The 19,704-nt window shown below is 38.1% G+C and overlaps 1 protein-coding gene across 2 annotated transcripts in view; it reads right to left on the bottom strand.

The window, feature by feature from the left end:
- The window catches only part of ITGA1 (integrin subunit alpha 1), a 169,980-nt gene that overhangs the window by 90,666 nt on the left and 59,610 nt on the right, over positions 1-19,704 (bottom strand). For both annotated transcript variants that reach the window (XM_040262256.1, XM_040262255.1), the window contains exons 2-6: positions 14,322-14,442; positions 5,073-5,185; positions 2,571-2,659; positions 2,339-2,450; positions 1,305-1,432 (exon numbers count right to left, since the gene is read on the bottom strand). In XM_040262256.1, the coding sequence (XP_040118190.1) occupies positions 1,305-1,432; positions 2,339-2,450; positions 2,571-2,659; positions 5,073-5,185; positions 14,322-14,442 (563 nt within the window). The remainder of the gene's footprint in view (positions 1-1,304; positions 1,433-2,338; positions 2,451-2,570; positions 2,660-5,072; positions 5,186-14,321; positions 14,443-19,704) is intronic.

Below are 19,704 nucleotides of genomic sequence, written 5' to 3'. Positions count from 1 at the left end.
TTATCCAAGCCCTCACACAGAGCCTAGTACATAGTAAACCCTCAGGAGAAACCTCCAAATAAAGGAATGAATGAGTCTGGCTAAACTCCACCATGAACGATGCAAGCAAAATATGACATAAATACTTAGCAACTTGAGTAGCTCCTCTCTCAGTAGGAAGCAGGTTCCCTTGAGTGAAATCTGAAGGTGCCACAAATGACCCAGTGCATAGGGCTGCATTCTGAAACCTTTCTCTTTGTGGACTGGGGTCCTGGAACCGAGGAAATGTGGCCTGACCCTTCTCAGCAAGTTTGTGTCCCTTCCATTCACTGGTAGCATCTGGACCCCAGCGTTCACCCCCATTCCTCTGAATGGAGCCACTGTTCCCTCCCAGAGAGACATATAACTCCACGAAGCCCACTCTGGCAGGCTGGAATTCAAATGGTGCTGGACAGAACAGCTCTTCTATTGGGACTCTCATGACTGAAATGTAAAATTAATTATAGCTCTCATAGATGGAAACATCAGAACTGCAGCAGAGTTCATTGAGCATATAAGCAATTGATTGTTAGCTGTTTACAAAACTGAGTTGCAGGCACCAATCCTCACTGAAGCAGTGATTATTCCTCTAAAATAGCCTTGTAGGTTTTCTTCCTAAAGTTGTGGAGCAACTTCAAACATGTCACAGCTGCACTAATTTCCACAAATAGCTACAAAGAAATAAAATTTTTACAGTGAAATAGATAAATGTAAAAGTAAAATCAAATATTCAGATGATGCTCAAATACTACAGATTTTTAAAATACTCCATTTTTTCCCCAAGGGCCCCTGGTGGCTCAGACAGTAAAGAATCTGCCTGCAATGCAAAAGACCCAGGTTTGATCCCTGGGTCAGGAAAATTCCCTGGAGAAGGAAATGGCTACCCACTCCAATATTCTTGCCAGAAGAACTCCATGGACAGAAGAGCCTGGCGGGTTACAGTCCATAGTGTCACAAAAGAGTCAGACCCAACTTAGCAACTAACACAAAAATACTCCAAGACTGTCATTAGTTTTTGGAAAGAAAGGATGGATAAGAAGGTAAAAAAGGATGGATAAAACAAGTGGAAGGGAGAAAGCTCATTGTTGGGAATGTGGTAAGAGAGAGGAGAGCTGTGATTAGCAGTTTAAATTCAGGTATGTCAGAGCAGGCAATTTTATATGGAATAAAAAGTTCATCCTGAATTTCAGCTTTATTGATGAATTTGTATTCCGAATATAATCTTATTAAAAATCTCTGCATATGTATCTTGAGGACAACAGAAATCAAAACATGAAGTCACATACCTGTGTCTGTTTAGGACCAATATCCATTCTTTTAAGAAGGTCATTTAAAAAAGCTGTAACACTTTCCCAGGGGTAAATGCTGTTAGAACCATCCAGCACGATGACTATGTCTAGCTGAGTGCTACATTCTGCAAGAAAAATAGTCAATCATGCACATTTGGCATCTATCTTTAGAGGAATATGAAATGGTTTCATGGTTGAAAGAAGCTCATTTTGAAAGATGATGCTCTTCAGGGCTTCCCTGGTGGTCCAGTGGTTAAGAATCTGCCTTGCAATGCAGGGGATGGGTTCAATCCCTGGTCCGGGAAGATCCCACATGCCACAGAGCAGCTAAGCCAATGAGCCAAAACTACTGAGCCCACATGCTGCAACTACTGAAGCAGAGCCCAGCCACCACAACTGGAGAGTAGCTCCCACTCGCCACAGCCAGAGAAAGCCCGCATGCAGCAACGAAGACCCAGCATCCAAAATAAATACATAAAATAAACACATAAATAAATCTTTTTAAAAAATGATGATGTTCTACAAAATGGACACATTACTTTTAAAACCAGAAAAAAAAAAAAAGAGTCTTTTACATAAAAAGTAAAGGTGATAAATATTCACTGCATTCAGTAACAATTGGTTTGGGATTCACATCAAGTAAAATACATCTCTACTTAATTTTAATTAACACTGTATGAGTTATCTTTGGACATTTTTTCAATATTAATTCTGTATACAGTTCTCATTCCATGTGTATTTCAAATGAGTTTATCTTCCTCAAAGAAATTCACCCTTTAAATAAAAACAATGTGACAGCTTTAGCTATGATGATTAAATATGACTCTGTAAAGGTTACTTACACTAATATCAGTTCCAAAAATAGCAGTGAGGTTTGGTTATATATTGGCAAAGAAAACATTTACCTAAATTGGTAATGCTGGTAGCCAAGAAAATACTTCAAGCTTTTTGGTATGCTCCTGTGTATACATATATCTCATCCATTGCTTACACTTTTTAAACACTGCAAAAATACTGCATAAAATCTGTACCTTGTACAGGGGCAATGGAGTTCACAACTTGAAATGTGGGGCTGACATCAGAACAGATTCCAGTTGTGTAATGCAAGTGTCCACATCGATAGGCATACAAGGGCCCACATGCCTTTTAAAAAATTTAAAAAATTAAAACCATTAGATTAAAAATTACATAACAGATTTTTACGAAGATTTATGATCATAGAATTCCTAGTTCATTAACCATCATTACTCTTCCTTTTCTTACCAGAAACCCTCCTTTTGGGTTGGTGACTAAAGTTGATCCAAATGTCATGTTCTCCTTTACTTCTGTGACATTGGGAATTGATGTATTAACTAAAAATAGAAGAAACTTTTATGAGAGTGGAAAACAAAGTAAAATTAAGTGTCTTCTCATAAAAACCTTCTGTTTGCTTTGTTCATGTCATAGGACATTCTTCTTTTGGTTCAACTAAATAATCTTCGAAGTATTATTAAGGAGTATAATAAACAAGCAAAGGCAGAAAACTGGCTTTTGTCTCAGAAGCTTTGTCTGGATCACTGTCTCGAATACTTTTGCTGAACTGTAAAAGAATGCACAACTATCAGGGCAATCAGAACGCAGGACAGCCTTTCACACATTTTTTGCTAATTAAAATAAATGAAATATTTAGTCTCAAAATATAGATACAAAGTAAATTTACACACTTATATGTTATATCTACATGTTAAAAATGACCAATGAAAAAACGATTTCTGGCAAGAAGAAGGAAAATGGATAGAAGACCAGAAAAGAAAACTCAAACACAAGATTTTAACCATTATATTCATCATCACAGGGTCATTAACAGGGTTACAAAGAAAACCAAAGCAAGATTAGAGCAGTGGTCAGGATGTTTGGATAAAGACACAATGAAGGGACTCCATTTGACATTACAAATAAGAACATTGGGCCCTAAAACATGCAAACCTGGGCAAAAAGAAGTTCCACTCACATTAAAAAAGGAAAAAAATAAAAAGATTAGACAGGAAAGGCAAAAACTTCTAAACCCTGCTTAGCAGAGTGTTAGAATATTTAAAAGTGGCAAAACTCAAGTTCGAGAAAGACTCGTCTCACTGTTCATGCCTATAATTTTTTCTTACTGTAAGTTTACATGGGAAATGGAGGCAGAGATTGATTCCTGAATGGTCCCAGTGACCTCCTAATCTGAACAGTCTTTGTCTTGGAATCCAGTCTGGTTGCTTTGAAAGCACCTGGAACTGGTCTTGAATAATCTCGATTAGAGGTTTTAATACTAGGGTCGAGCATTCCTGGGATGTTAGGAACTATAGCAGAAACTTTCCTATTGTTCTTAACATAGCCAGTCTCCATGTTACTGTTGAAATTCTATTCCAGTTTCCAATAATGGAGGAGTAGCTTCTATCAGAACAACCCTTTTGTAAACAACTATAAACTTTAGGAAAAGGAAAAAAAAAAAAATGGAACAATCATCTGAAGGCATTGGAAAACAATCCAAACCAGGCAGAAACTGGAAGAGATTCTATACTTGTGAGGAGATTAGCACTAGATGAGTTTCCTGTTTTTTGTGTTTGTTTGTTTTCCCCAAGGGAAGACCTGAGCCAGTGGCTAAACCTCAAATAGGATGCACAGTCTTCCTGTCTAAAAGAAACAGAGGACAGAGAATGGGGCAGTGACAGTAATGTCAAGTGAAGGGGGTATTTTGGAAAGGAAAGCCACAAAAGGAGAGTTTCAGTATACACAGATATATTCTTTCCAAAGATCTAAATGACCTGAATTGTACATGTGCAGAGTAAACTTCACACAGCCCAGCTAAAAAATTAGAAGAACTGAGTAGAGATTTTAAGGGCTTCCCACTGCTGTTTGGAAATTGACTTCAGCCAAGTAAACTGCCTGCTAAAACAAAAAGTTAAGACTTTTCAAAGACACATAACAAGATCTAGAATCTCCACACTTATAATTCAAAAGTTTAATCCAGGATACAATCCAAAGTCACTAAACATAAGAAGAAACAGGAAAACGTAACCTAACTCCAAGAGAAAGGTAATAAATGGAAAGTGACGTTGAGATATTCCAGATGTTGGAATTATCAAGTGAGTATATTAAAGCAGCTATTAAAGCTATGCTCTTGAATATTTTAAAAAAAAGTTCATAATGAACAAGCAGGAATTTGAAAAAAACTGAAAAATACAGCATCTTAAGAAAACCTGCAGAGGTTGAGTCATTTCCAAGGCACTTAATACTGTACAGAACACTGACAGGGTTCTAATTCCTACACAGCTGTAGCAGGAATTTTCTAGTCATGTTCTAACTATGGTATTTCAATCAAATATGTATATTTCAATATAAATTTACCTTGTGCTATTCTCTTTTTTAAAAAATTACATTTCTCTATTATAATTTCCTTGTGTGCTATTTTCTTAAAAAATACTAAGTTAAATTTTGTGGAGTAAATGTAATGAATAGGTTTATTTAGAAAATTTCTTTTGTGTTACTGCCGAGTTTACAAAGGATTCTGGACAATGGAGGCAGTTAAAAGTTACAGAACTAGTAAGACCTCAGTCTATGGCTATTCTATGATGAATTTCTAAAGCAAATGAAAGGCAGAAGGAATAAAAATATGTGAATGATAAAAACTGAAGAATTTTTATAGATGACTTCTGGTATTTTCTTGAGTTGGTTGAAATTTACTTTCAGTGTGAATGCTGGGCATAGTTTAGGATCAGACTTTAACATTTTGACTTTACATACCTGGGAGATCCAACTTTATGCAAGGTAATGATTCACTTTGCCCAACTGGACACTTATAGACATCTCCAGTTCTGTTCTTGGGTTGGCCAACTAAAGGAGACCCAATAAGCACCCTGGAAGTTAAAAGAGTCAATTAACATTTTTGAATAATGAGAAACATTTTATTTTTGTTACTGTATGACTAGTTCCAAGATGACTGACAGTAGCTCCATAGACAGAATAGTTATCCTCAGTAATTTAATGTTATTTAAAATAAGCAGAGTGTCTTCTCCAATTGCAGATTGATTTAATAAAGAAAAAACAATAAAATACATAGGAGAGAGACTTGAGAATATTTTATTTTCTTGTATCATGTTACTTTAATATATTTTTTATTTGGTGGATGAAAGCATAATTATTGGTTAAGCCTGCTGCTGTGTTAGTTTACAAACACACATGGAAGTATAAATGACTTTTTCCCAAGAGGAACTGATAATTTCATAGAGAAGTCAGGAAAAAGATACATTAGATCATCAGATTTAATGTTAGTATATGCTTAGTTTGTAAGTACTTAGAAAATAAAGATAGTTATGAGACAGGTTAAAATCACTTAATTTTTAGACAGAAATATGAAAACATTCTAACAATAATTAATAGAAAAGTATAATCACGATTTATTTTAGTGCTACAAAAGCCATTTAACAAAGTCCCCTATAATAACTTCAGGAATACAATGGATGAATGTAGTTGAATGTTAAAATACTTGTTGGGATCCACAGCTGCTCATTCGTTGCTGGCTAAACAGCTGCATCCAAGACACTGATTACTAGCAACCAAAGGACCCTAATTATGTACCCTAAGACTGTACTTTGGGTTGACTTAGTCTATATGTTTGTTAATGACTTAAGTGAAGACACAGAAAGCATAAAAGTATTCTTCAAGTACATCAGTATACCTATGTGGGCATTCAGAAGTGTCCTAACACTCTGGAACAAGAAATTTAAACTAGTAAAATTTAATAAGAACCTATGTAAATAACTTCACTTATCTTGTGTACTGTTATCTACATCAGAACAGAATGTGAGAAACCTGATTTAACAGAAGTTCATGTGAAAAAGTCATGGAAGATTTAGTTGACAGCGAGAAAACAGGAGCCAACAGTGTATTTTAGAGCCAACAATGCTAATGCGACCTTAGGCTGCACTGCTAGAAATAGATGCCCTGGTCAAGGAAATTGATAGCCCCTTTGTGCTCTGCATTGTCGGGACATGTCTGGAATCTCCAAATTAAGAGAGACATAGGCACAATGGAATGTATTTAGGAGGCTATGACTTAGACAGTTCAGAGCCTGGTAATTTTGTCAGACCAGAGATGCTCAAGGGAAAGTTGGGGAGGTTTACTGTGGAGAAAAAAATATCTGAAGGAGAACTGAAAGGTCGTAAAGGGCTGTAGGTGGATTGGGCATGCCTTTTTAAATTTTTCAAAATTTGAAAGTTTGCCATATATAAAAGAGAAGGGATTTTTAATGGAAATGATTTTTATAACAATTTTAAACATTGAATTGTTGAACAGAATCCCTAAAACATGGTTGTGATATAATGCCTTTGCAAAGCCATTTCTGATATACATAAATAACCATAAAAATGTTCAAACCCTTTAACACATAATTTTTACTTCTGGGAATCTATCCTAAAAAATGACCTAAATTAGGGGAAACAAGCTTGATGCATAAAGATAATGCTTATAGGGTATATATAACCATGAAAGATTAAAAGAAATGTGATCAACAGCAAGATTAATTAATTACTGTAGGGTCATTCCATAGAATATTGTGCAGTCATGAAAAGAACAATAATTAATAACACTGCATGGTAGGATAAAAAATTATAATCTAATTTAAAATAAAAACCTACCTAATTTATTGAAAACTTATGACAACTTGAAGCAAAAGATACTAAATTATATTCAATGTACGTATAAAAGCAATGGTAATAATAATCTGGATTTATTGAATTTACACCATTCTAAGTGCTCTCTATGTCTTAAGTAATTTAATCTCCAGAAAATATAGCATGAACTTTGGTGCCAGACTTCCTGAGTTCAAATCATGGTTTTACCCTTTACTTAGCTGTATGGTTTAGGCCAAGCCAGTTTTATTCTCTGTGCCTTAGTTCCTTCATCTGTAAAATGGAAATAGTAAGAGTAGCTACCTGACGCAATCATCAAGAGCATGAAATGATTTACTATATATAAAATGTTTAAAACACTATGTGGCTCATAGCATGTGCTAAGTGTTGGGTTTTTTATTATCACTATATATATTTTCAGATGATGGAACAACAGTATCTATGTAGAATACAGATTCAAAGGGAGTACACCAAAAACCAAATTATATTAAGGAAGTTATGATTAGATTTTAGGGAATTTCCCCCCCCCAAATATTTCCAAAAATGTTTGTAATGTGATTGATTAAACTAGTTTTATAGTTAAAAATAGTTTGGAGAAAAGTAGTAGACATGTTATGAAAGTAAGTTGAAACTAGATAGATTAATTAATTCTTATAAAGAACATCCTACATGCTCAGCATTAACATTAATGCCAGGCCCTCAGAATACAAAATGGATAAAACACCATTTTTTAGGTGGCTTAAAACTTAGCAGAGGAGCAAATATATAGATGTAGGGTCATTCCATAGAATACTGTGTACTGATAAGGGTTACTTCTGTAGGCGTCTGGGCCCAATCTTGTGAGGAATGTCTCAGAAACCGCATGGAACATATATGAGCATGCCAGGAGCATGGCTGAGGTCCTGAGAGTAAATGCTACCAGCTCATTAGAGGACAGAGCAAGAAGATGCTGAAGGCTAACATATAGGGGCAAGTAACACAGGATTTTAAGAAACGGAGGAAGAAAATCCGTAGGAGCGATCAGAGAGGGAAAGAGAGAATCCGAAAACAGTGACGTCACAAAAACCAAAGAAGGCAAGACTATCAAGAATGGGAGCCGTAAGTGTCGAGCAGATTTCATTTTAAGTAACTTGGCTAAAATGAAGGAGAAGGGCCATCTTAATAAACTTGGGCTTCTTTTCTCAAGCAAACCATTCAGGGTTTGAGGGGAGTTTATATTTACTCTGGAGGAAACCTGATATGGTACAATAATAGTATTCAAGAGTTTGTAAATGTGTGTATGGTTTGGAATTTTGTGTACCTTGGGATGCGATTTTGTCCCCCCTTGTCCTTCATTAAGGCAGAATCTACTTTTCCTCCTGTTGAAACTGAGATTTGCTTGATAAAAAGAATGCAGCAGATGTGACACTGTGACTTCTGAGAATAGGCCTTAGGAGATATTGCAGACTCTATTTCACCATTTTTTGGAAATCTGAGACCACCATGCCATGAAGAAGCCTCGTCTAGCCTAATGGAGGATGAGAGGCCATGTGGAGGAGAAGTGATGCTTGAGCAGACAGCAAAAACTCCAATAGGGGAGTTAACCCATCAGCATGTTAATAACAAAGGCAGGAGGGAAGTATGGTCATGGATAGCTCAGGCAAATGTGTGGAAACAGGAGCATGAGGCCTGAACACGGAAGGTGATGAGGAAGTAGGGGTGACTGGAACACAGCACAAAGCTTTCTCATAACCTGCAGCAGGAAACTGGACTTCGAAGGGAAGGTTCTGGAGTTTATATTTGAACTCTAGGGCAGTAGAAAGCCCCTAGAGTATGATGATAATTGGAAATAACCTGATATAACAACTGGAGCCATGGCCCATTGTGTATTCTGGATAAGGCAAGACTAGAGTGTGAGAACTCAGCAAGTGGTAGAGTGTAGCAATAGGTCAGGACTGAGACAGGGAATTTGAGAGTCAGCATCAGTGATCCTGGGGTAACCAGGACACAGGACATAAAACAATTTTGTATATTTTTCTAGGAGCTATTTGTTCTGACACCAAGCATGCAACTCTGGAAAGAACGTAGATCTCACCACTTAATCCTAAGAAAGACTCACTTTTCCCAGGCTGCATATAAATGACAAGAGGCTAGAAAAATACCAGCTTAGAGTTTATGGAATTTCAGGAATCTTCAACATTCTTAAGCCCCATTATCTTGTTCTATTTTTTTCTCATAGCACTTAGCACATTCTGACAGTCAATCTACCTGCTTATTAGTTTATTATTTATGTTTTGTTTGTCCCTCCCCAGCAGAATGTAAGCTCCACAAGAGCAGGAATTTTCATCTATTCATTCACTCATATATCTTGAGTGACTGAAACAGTGCCAAGCAGAAAATAGCCATTCAATAAATATGTATTAAATGAATAAATTATGACTGCATCAAATGCTGTAAGAATGTGAATAAGGAAGACCTGGTCACTCATATGGCCAACTAAAAGGTCCTAATTGTGTCGATTTTTTTTTAGAGGCTGGATATTTTGCTTAAGTAGAATGCCACCTAGGCCTTTAGGTGTCACAGGAAGCATTTCCATGGGTCAAGATTCCAGAGAATCCATGTTGTTATAGAAGAGAACTGGCTTAAGGAAGAATGCTGGGTTCCAAATCCTGGCCCTGTCACACTTGTGTTAAACCTTTGGCAATTCATTCTCAGTCCTGGTTTCCTGTCTAGAAAATGAGGATATTAGCAGTCATATTCACTCAAACACACAGGGTCAATATGAAGACCCAAAGGACAGTTTCATGAACTATGGACATTGTAACTTTAAATTTTAATGCAAGTTTGCTTTAACTCATTAATTTAATTTATATTAAATTTCTGCTTTTTATATGACATTATGGCAATGATTTGTCTGAAGATTAAGAGGATTAAAGAATGTTCTGGATCTTATGTCAGAGAAACACCTGATAAACTCAAAGATCATCAAATTGAGAGAAACACCTCTTCTCCATGAAGAAGCTCCAAATATAATAAAATTTAATAAACTGAGAAATGTTTGATATTCATAATAGTCATTCTTGTCATTATGACTGTTCTTATATTTATTTGAAAGGTAGCTGTCCTCGGATTGCTGTTTCATATTTATATTTTTTTCTTCTTTAAAAGATGGTTTCCTGGAGATTGTTTCACATTTACATTATTTCTTTTCATCTAACTCTTTCTTGATCTCCAAGTCAAAGTCTTTATCAGAGTACCTAGTACCTCCTGCCAGCCATGGAAAATAAATCAACAACAGAGTAAGTGTTTGGTCATCTTAGAGAATGAAGTTATTCAGCGGCCTCATGAGCTGCTATGTTTTCGGTCATGAAAGGTAGTGGGTAGAAATGAGAACCAAAGAAATGACAAGTTTGGCAAAGAGGAAATTTTAACTTCAAAAGATATTATTAACACTTAAAAATAAATATTATATTAAAATCTATAAGAGAAAATTTTATAGAACTGTTCGTCTTTTTTACCTCAAGCTTGAATAGGCTTGGAAACAGAGACTCAGTCACCTGAGCCCACTAGTAAACCCTACCTGGCATGAAGCAGTGTTCTTTAGGAGAAAGGCAGGCAGCCAATACATTTTGATATATGTTGGGTTGGGGTTTGGCTAGGGAAGTATTTTCATCATGAGAATCTACTTTGAAAAGACAGGCCAACTGAAGTCACTGAAGCCCCTAAGAGTGGGTCTTAGATCAGCGGCCTTCAACCTTTATGGCACCAGGGATCAGTTTCAAGGGAGACATTTTTCCATAGACCAGGGTGGTGGTAAGGGGATGGTTTCAGTATGATTCTCATTAGGAGCCGCCACCTAGAACCCTTGGATACACAGTTCACAGCAGGGTTCTCACTCCTATGAGAATCTAATGCCGCTGATCTGACAGAAGGTAGAGCTCAGGTAGTAACTGGAACGTGGGGGACTACAAATACAGATGAAGTTTTGCTGGTTCACCGCTCACCCACCGTTCATCTCCTGCTGTGCGACCCAGTTCCTAACAGAAGGTTGGGGACCCCTGGTTTAGATAGCACTCAAGGGAGTGGGATCACATGCTGGAAGGAAGGAAGCAAAGAGCAACAGAGAATGGAAAACCCATATCAACATTTCATTTTTTCCCATCTGTCTGAGACCTTGCCATACTAGTGATCACCACTAACTCTGGAAGGCTTCCGCAATGCTGAGCACATTGGCTTTTTTTGTCTTCAAAGCAAAACTATTAAACCAATTGTATTTTTTGTGAAATTTTCGAAACCACAGTGCAACTATTTGGATACTCCAGCTCAGGCTAATCATAACAAACAATGGCTGGATTTAATCAGAGGTATAATGTGTTCTGCTACTGAGAAAACGTGTGGTTTCTGAGCCAAAGATATAAAGGTTACACTCCACAGGAAACTTCTGAAAGGTGAAGGGAGATAGGCTGCCTTTTCTGTTAGTTTTTCATGCTTTCCAAAGATATAAAGTAATGCTTTTCAAATATACAGACTGCACATGTTATGGACCAACAACTAACTTAGGCATACTTGATGTAATATGGATCAGGATGATTTAAAAAAAAAAATCTGAGGTTGCAAAGTTTCCAAACATGACCAGTAGATATGAATTATGTCAGTGCTCACCTCTGGAGAAAATAACAATATCCATGTTCTCCCAAATATGTCAGCTATTTTATAGTTCATTTCTTAAAATGTCTGCATCCTATCTGATTTTATAAACACTTAAGAATATACAAACATATTACTAAAATTTATTTTGCATGACCAGTACCTGGATATTTTTAGAATGGTATGTTGCTACCATGTCATCCTTAAAGATTTAAATATTGAGATATTTGTTCAGTTGAATTTATTCAGTTGCTCAGTCATGTCCAACTCTTTGTGACCCCATGGACTGCAGCACGCCAGGCCTCCCTGTCCATCACCAACTCCCAGAGTTTACTCAAACTCATGTCCATTGAGTCGGTGATGCCATCCAACCATCTCATCCTCTGTCATCCCTTTTTCTTTCCACCTTCGATCTTTTCCAGCATCAGGGTCTTTTCCAATGAGTCAGTTCTTCACATCAGATGGCCAAAATATTGGAGTTTCAGCTTCAGCATCAGTCCTTCCAATGAATATTCAGGACTGATTTCCTTTAGGATGGACTGGTTGGATCTCCTTGCAGTCCAAGGGACTCTCAAGAGTCTTCTCCAACACCACAGTTCAAAAGCATCAATTCTTTGGCGCTCAGCCTTCTTCACAGTCCAACTCTCACATCCATACATGACCACTGGAAAAACCATAGCTTTGACTAGATGGACCTTTGTTGGCAAAGTAATGTCTCTGCTTTTTAATATGCTGTCTAGGTTGGTCATAACTTTTCTTCCAAGGAGTAAGCTTAGATATTTGTAGTTCATTTAATTTTAAATTCAATTGGCCACACTGTTTTTGTTTCCCTGATTTTCACACTTTTTCCATAAAATCATTGTAAGCATGGAATGTCAGAATGGAATTAAAATATCTGATATCCATATATACGTTCAAATGCTCATGAGCTTTCATTCACATTAAAATGTAAAGTCTAAAACTATGGAGGTAGTTATTATCAACTTTACTTTTGTAATAGAGCTCTAATAAGAGTAACAGCCCTAGATAGTGAGTGGAGACTTGAGTTCTGTTTTTTGCTCTGGCCCCAAATAGCTGTATTTCCCTAGGGGAGTTACTTTAAAAACAAACTTTACTGAAGGATGAATGACCACTTTAATGTATACAAATTGATGAGTTTGGGGATAAGTATATACCCTTAAATCTATCACCAGAATATATACCATAAACATATCCATTACTTCCAAAAGTTTACTCATACCCTCTTTACTAGTAGTAGTTATTATTACTATTATTTTGTGATAAGAACACCTAACAAAAAATCTACATTCTAAGCAAAATTTTAAGTATAAAATACAGTATTGTTAACTATCTGGAGAAGGAAATGGCAACCCATTCCAGTGTTCTTGCCTGTAAAATCCCATGAACAGAGGTGAGGTGCCTGATGGGCTACAGTCCATGAGGTTGCAAAGAATCAGACATGACTGAGCAACTAACACAGACTGTTAACAATAGGTGCTATGCTGTATAGTGAATCTCCAGGACTAATTCATTTTGCTTAACTGAAGCTTGTACCCTTTGATTAATGCTTTCCTGTTTTGCTCTTGTTTGAACCCCTGGTAACCACCATTCTGTCCTCTGTTTTTATGAGCTCGATTATTTTAGGTTCCTCATATAAGTGGGATCATGCCGCATTTGTCCTTCATCTGGCTTATTTCACTTAGTAAAACGTCCTCCAGGTTCATCCATATTTTCTTAAATAGAAAGATTTTCCTCTTATTTAAGGCAGAATAATACTCTACTATATATGTAAAACATTAAAAAAAACCTATTCATCTGTCAATGGACATTTAGATTGCTTTCAAGTATTGCTTTTTGTGAATAATGCTGCAATGACTATGGGAATGCAGATATCTCTTCAAGATCTTGATTTTCATTCCTTTGAATATTTACCCAGAACTGGGCGAAGTGAAGAAGTGAAGTCGTTCAGTCATGTCCGACTCTTTGTGACCCAATGGACCGTAGCCTACAAGGCTCCTCTGTCCATGGAATTTTCCAGGCAAGAGTACTGGAGTAGGTTGCCATTCCCTTCTCCAGGGGATCTTCCTAACCCAGGGATCTAATCCAGGTCTCCTGCATTGCAGGCAAATTCTTTATCAACTGCACCATCAGGGAAGCACTTTTATACAAGCTCTACTTAGAAAAACTCACTAAAAATTAAATTAACTACAAAGCAAAAGAGCTCTAATATTAATTTTGTATAGTTTTCAAAAGATAAATATGCTTTAAAAAATCATACTAAAGTGAACTTAACCAATATTAAGGGGTTTAAAAGTGTATAAAATTCAGTGAGGTTCATTATAAATAATAGACTAAATTTAATAGGTAAGTAAAGTACTAAAAATATAAGCCTCATGTTATATTATCTCACATGCTTCCATATACCTCCTGTTGAATTTCAGCTAGACTAAAACGTGGACAAAGAACTCTTGGCATAATAACATAATAACAAAACAATGACTATTTTGAATAAGGCCCTTCCTTGAGGTCAACCCAGGTTTCAACATAATCACTAACCACAGCTCTTAATATTGCCAATGATTTTTTCCTTTTTCAATTTCTATTATCAAATGATTAGACTACATTTCCTACCATAAATGATTCATTCTAAGTCTCATTCATAAAACAAACTGTAACCAAATAATATTTTCCATTACCTTGTAAGAAAACTAAACAACAAGAAAACCCATTGACTTACCATTTTCCTTCTTCGTTTTCATATTGTTGGACCGTATATCCAAACATGTCCTCCACTGGGCCGCTGAAAGTCATTGAGTTTTTCACATCAACATTGAATGACACACAGAAGCCTAGAACAACTTTAAGAGAGGAAACAAACATCCAGTTACACAGAGTTAACTATGATTCCATTATGTTTTGAATTATTAAGGCATTCTTGAGGTTACCATTCAAAGCTGTTGCTTATTAAAAAGAGCAAAGATGCTCAAAGAATGGGAACAACCAGAAAGGTCTGCAAAGGTCTGTATTACTAACTGGAAATCCACCTAAGGACTTTAAAGAACGTAAGTATTAACATTCAAACAAATTCCATAGTAATTTGGTATCTGTACCACTCCCAGAACCAAAGATTTCAGAATGTGTGGGAAGGAGCTGGCAGAAACTCATATGACTAACGCAGTCACAGATAGTTTTCCAGTAGTTAGCCCTAGATCAAACCATAGCCACTAATGAAATGTGAACAGCTTTATTTTCCCATTTTGACTACAGATGATGCAAGCATCGCCATTTAAAGCCTTGAAAGAGGAAGCTTTCTCATTGCTTCTTCAAAAAGGAGGGCAAGCTGTTTCCACCCAGAGATGGCCTCCTATGCAGGCTTGAGGTTTGCTCTGCTTCCATCCCTGAATCAAGCAGAGGGTGGAAGCTTGTACACTGAGGTCTCCTTATTATGTTGGTGGTGATAGCCTCACAGGGTGGAGAGGCTAAATACGTTGAGATTAACTTAGATGATTCATCTAAAGAGTTTACTCAATGCCTGGTGTGTTAGTCGCTCAGTCGTGCCCGACTCTTTGCGACCCCATGGACTGCAGTCCACCAGGTTCCTCTGTCCATGAGATTTTCCAGGCAAGGATACTGGAGTGGGTTGCCATTTCCTTCTCCAGGGGATCTTCCCAACCCAGGGATCAAACCCGGGTCTCCTGCACTGCAGGCAAATTCTTTACCGACTGAGCTACAAGGAAGGTTGCTGCTGCTGCTGCTAAGTCACTTCAGTTGTGTCCAACTCTGTGTGACCCCATAGATGGCAGCCCACCAGGATCCCCCATCCCTGGGGTTCTCCAGGCAAGAACACTGGAGTGGGTTGCCATGTCCTTCTCCAATGCATGAAAGTGAAAAGTGAAAGGGCAGTTGCTCAGGCGTGTCCGACTCTTTGCGACCCCATGGACTGCAGCCTACGAGGCTCCTTCGTCCGTGGGATTTGCCAGGCAAGACTACTGGAGTGGGGTCAATGAAGGTTAAACCTCTTCAGGTTTTTTGTTGTTGTTGTTTGTTTGTTTGTAGTTCAGATAATGGAAATCCTTTATTGGTGAGATTCTTTTCTAAAAGGGTTCTACTGCTGCTACTGCTAAGTCGCTCCAGTCGTGTCCCACTCTGTGAGACTCCACGGAATCTAGCCCATCAGGTTCCTCTGTCCGTGGGATTTTCCAGGCAAGAATACTGGAGTGCCCTCCTCCAGGGGATCTTCTCGACCCAGGGATCAAATACGCATCTCTATGTCTCCTATATTGATAGGCAGTTTCTCTACCACTAGCACCACCTGGTGGAGAAGGCAATGGCACCCCGCTCCAGTCCTCTTGCCTGGAAAACCCCATGGATGGAGGACCCTGGTAGGCTGCAGTCCATGGGGTCGCTAAGAGTCAGACATGACTGAGCGACTTCACTTTCACTTTTCACTTTCATGCATTGGAGAAGGAAATGGCAACCCACTCCAGTGTTCTTGCCTTGAGAATCCCAGGGACGGGGGATCCTGGTGGGCTGTGGTCTATGGGGTCGCACAGAGTTGGACACAACTGAAGCGACTTAGCAGCAGCAGCAGCACCACCACCTGGGAAGCCCTAAAAGGGTTCTTCAGTTCCATTGCTGAGTTCTGCCTGACTCTTTGCGACCCCATGGACTGCAGCAGGTCAGGCTTCTGGGTGGTGCCAAATTCTCTCAAATGGATGGTGTCAAATTCCATCTTTGGTACTGTTTTTTAAAGCATACTTGTAAAGTTCCAAAGTATTCCCCTCCTAGATGTAACTAAAAATTCTTCCCAAAGAATATGCTGTTATAAAATCACACAGCATCATAAGGTGTATTGAGATGATTAAATTCACTCTTTTGTGTTTTACAGCTACATGTAGACAGAAAAAAATTTCTTTCTTATTCACTGTATACTCTTCCATAAATATAACATAAATTCAGACTCTAATTCATTCCAGGCTCTAATTTATAACTTTCAAATTTTGGTAACAATATTAAATGCTTATTTGATGCAGAAAATTGTACATAACTTAGAGAAAATTATTCTTCATAAAAAGATATTCTGTATACTTATTTATAAAGTCTTCTTTTGATCTCCTGACCTGGAAGATCTCCCCACTTCAATATATTAAGGGCTTAACTATTAAGCCCCCTTATTTAAAAAAAAAATCCCTCATAGAAATAATTATTAAATACTACCCACATTGTAACTGCAATGTAATGAGATTTTTTTGAAAAGTACTTAAAGGCAGGGACTCTTATTCATCTTTCTTAACCTTTCTCAAAATCTAGCAGGGCTCCTTGTACACAAATGGGCAATAACATATTCATAGAATGAAAGATAACACATTGAAGGAGAAAATGTGCCAGTTGTCAATAGACGTGGACTGGAACTACTATTTCATCTTAGTTAAGGAAGACCAACCTAGACAGCATATTCAAAAGCAGAGACATTACTTTGCCGACTAAGGTCCGTCTAGTCAAGGCTACGGTTTTTCCAGTGGTCATGTATGGATGTGAGAGTTGGACTGTGCAGAAGGCTGAGCACCGAAGAACTGATGCTTTTGAACTGTGGTGTTGGAGAAGACTCTTGAGAGTCCCTTGGACTGCAAGGAGATCCAACCAGTCCATTCTGAAGGGGATCAACCCTGGGATTTCTTTGGAAGGAATGATACTAAAGCTGAAACTCCAGTACTTTGGCCACCTCATGCGAAGAGTTGACTCGTTGGAAAAGACTCTGATGCTGGGAGGGATTGGGGGCAGGAGGAGAAGGGGACGACAGAAGATGAGATGGCTGGATGGCATCACTGACTCGATGGACGTGAGTCTGAGTGAACTCTGGGAGTTGGTGATGGATAGGGAGGCCTGGCGTGCTGTGATTCATGGGGTCGCAAAGAGTCGGACACGACTGAGCGACTGAACTGAACTGAACTGAAGGAAGACTTTATGGAGATGGAAATTTTCAAGTTAGATTTTTTAAGGATAGGGAGAGATACAGCTTGGCAGTGAGAAGAAAATGTGTCCCAAGGATTTGGAAGAGTCTCTGCAAGAAATAAGATACAGGACAGGACAAATATGGTTACAAGATCACAGAGGGAGATTTGCCTGGCTGGTGTGGAAGATGCAGGGAAAGAATGGATGGGTAGCACAGGTCCATTTATGTACATTTCCTGTTCATTCAAGGATGATGGCAAACAGCTGGTTACCATCTTCTGCATAATGGCTTTTCATGTATTTGAAGACAGTTTTAAACACTGTTCACTCTACTCCAAACTAAATTGTACATGTTCCGATTCTTTCCTCACAGTTTTTTTGAACATTTTCAACAGATTATTTTTGATATGAGAGACACAAAAAATAGTACTCTAAACAGCAGGATTTCTCAGCTTTGACATTATTGACATTCTGGCTCAGAAAATACTTTGTTATGAGGTCTTGCCTATGCAGGGTAGGGTGTTTGACAGCATCCCTGATCCCTGGCAGTACGATATTAGTAGTCCGCCCTGAGTTGTGAAGATCAAAAATGTCTCCAGACACACGTGCAAAATCACTGTGAGCTGAAAACTGCTGTACTATAGATAAGGAGTAGAAAAGCACTACCAATGATTTTATCAAAGAAGCTGCCTGAAAACCAACTGTAGTCTGCCGACCAGCAGCTACTGCATCACGTGGGAGCTTGCGAGGGATCTAGAATCTCAGGCCCTCTCCAGATGTCCTGAATCAGAATCTACATCCCAACAAATTCCCCAGAAAAAGACTCCTGTTCAGGTCTGAGAAGTACAGGTCTGTAACATGGTACCCCTCTTTCATAATGTTGATGCAGGTAACAGAATTTACCTAAATTGAAACTACTCATCATCCTTTAGGAATACAAAGGGAAAAGGATTTCCTTTAATTAAGGTCAACCTAATTAAAGAAATTAATTTAAGAGGTCAACCCCTCTTGAACTATTTTCCCTGAAGTTCATCATCTTCAATATACACATGCACGCGTGCTGAGTCAGTTCAGTGGGGTCTGGTTCTTTGCGACCCCATGGACTGTAGGCTCCTCTGTCCACGTGATCTCCAGGCAAGAATACTGGAGTGGGTTGCCACACTGTACTCCAGGGGATCTTCCTGACCCAAGAATCGAACTTGTGTCTCATGTCTCCTGCATTGGTAGGCGGGTTCTTTACCACTAGTGCCTGCCACCTGGGAAGCCCCATCTTCAGTATAAGCTTCCCAAAGGCTATTCACAGTGCTTCTCAATATAAGACCAAAAGTTTTGGTTTCCTTCTGGGGACCTGTTTGTTTATTCTACATGTTGTGTGGAATGTCCGGGGGTGTGTGCTGAACTTTTTTTTTTCATTTCCTGTCCTCAGAATTCCACAGGCAATTTGCCCAAAATGATTGTAAATCAGTTTCTTTCATGTTTTCTAAGACACCAAGGAGCCTGAAGCACAGGAGATGACATTAAAAAAAATAGTTTACATCTTGTTCTTTTGATTTAAAGGAGTGCATAAACAATAAAAGTAGCTTCTTGTAAATTTTAGTACAATGTTCACGTTTCTATACTCAGTTGTCTTGGAACTTCATGTACTAGAAGTAAAGCAAAATCACACTTATTTTTAACCAAAGTTTAACAAAAAAACAGCAAACAGACTGGGGTGGCTTCAGGAGCAACATGGGGAGAAAATGATGGAAAAAATACACAGACAATAATCAGAGGTCAAAAGTAAATTCTGATTTCTCATGTACCAACAAGAGATAATTTTTCCTTTAATATTATTAACAACTATATAGTATACTTATTATGTGTTACACGTCATAAGCTCCATCTCATTTAATTGGCTAACAAGCCTACAATCAAATACCACTATTATTACCATTGGACAGAAGAGGAGAAGGAGGCTTAGGATGATAGAGAAATTTGCCTATATTTCTTCAGGATTCCCACATCATTTACATTAATCACTTTTTATATCTTAGCACTAAAACTGGGACGAGTTAATAGAAGGTAACATAGAGATGGGTTTAGAAGAGAGGCTACTATGAGCCCATGTAATTCCATCTTCTGAGGAGCAATTTGAGTGGGAGGTTCTTCCACAGTGGCCAGGGCTGGGA

This window comes from Oryx dammah, unplaced genomic scaffold (genome assembly GCF_014754425.2).
Source record: "Oryx dammah isolate SB20612 unplaced genomic scaffold, SCBI_Odam_1.1 HiC_scaffold_20, whole genome shotgun sequence".
NCBI classification, from domain to species: Eukaryota; Metazoa; Chordata; class Mammalia; order Artiodactyla; family Bovidae; genus Oryx; species Oryx dammah.
This window is presented reverse-complemented; position numbering and strand designations above follow the sequence as displayed.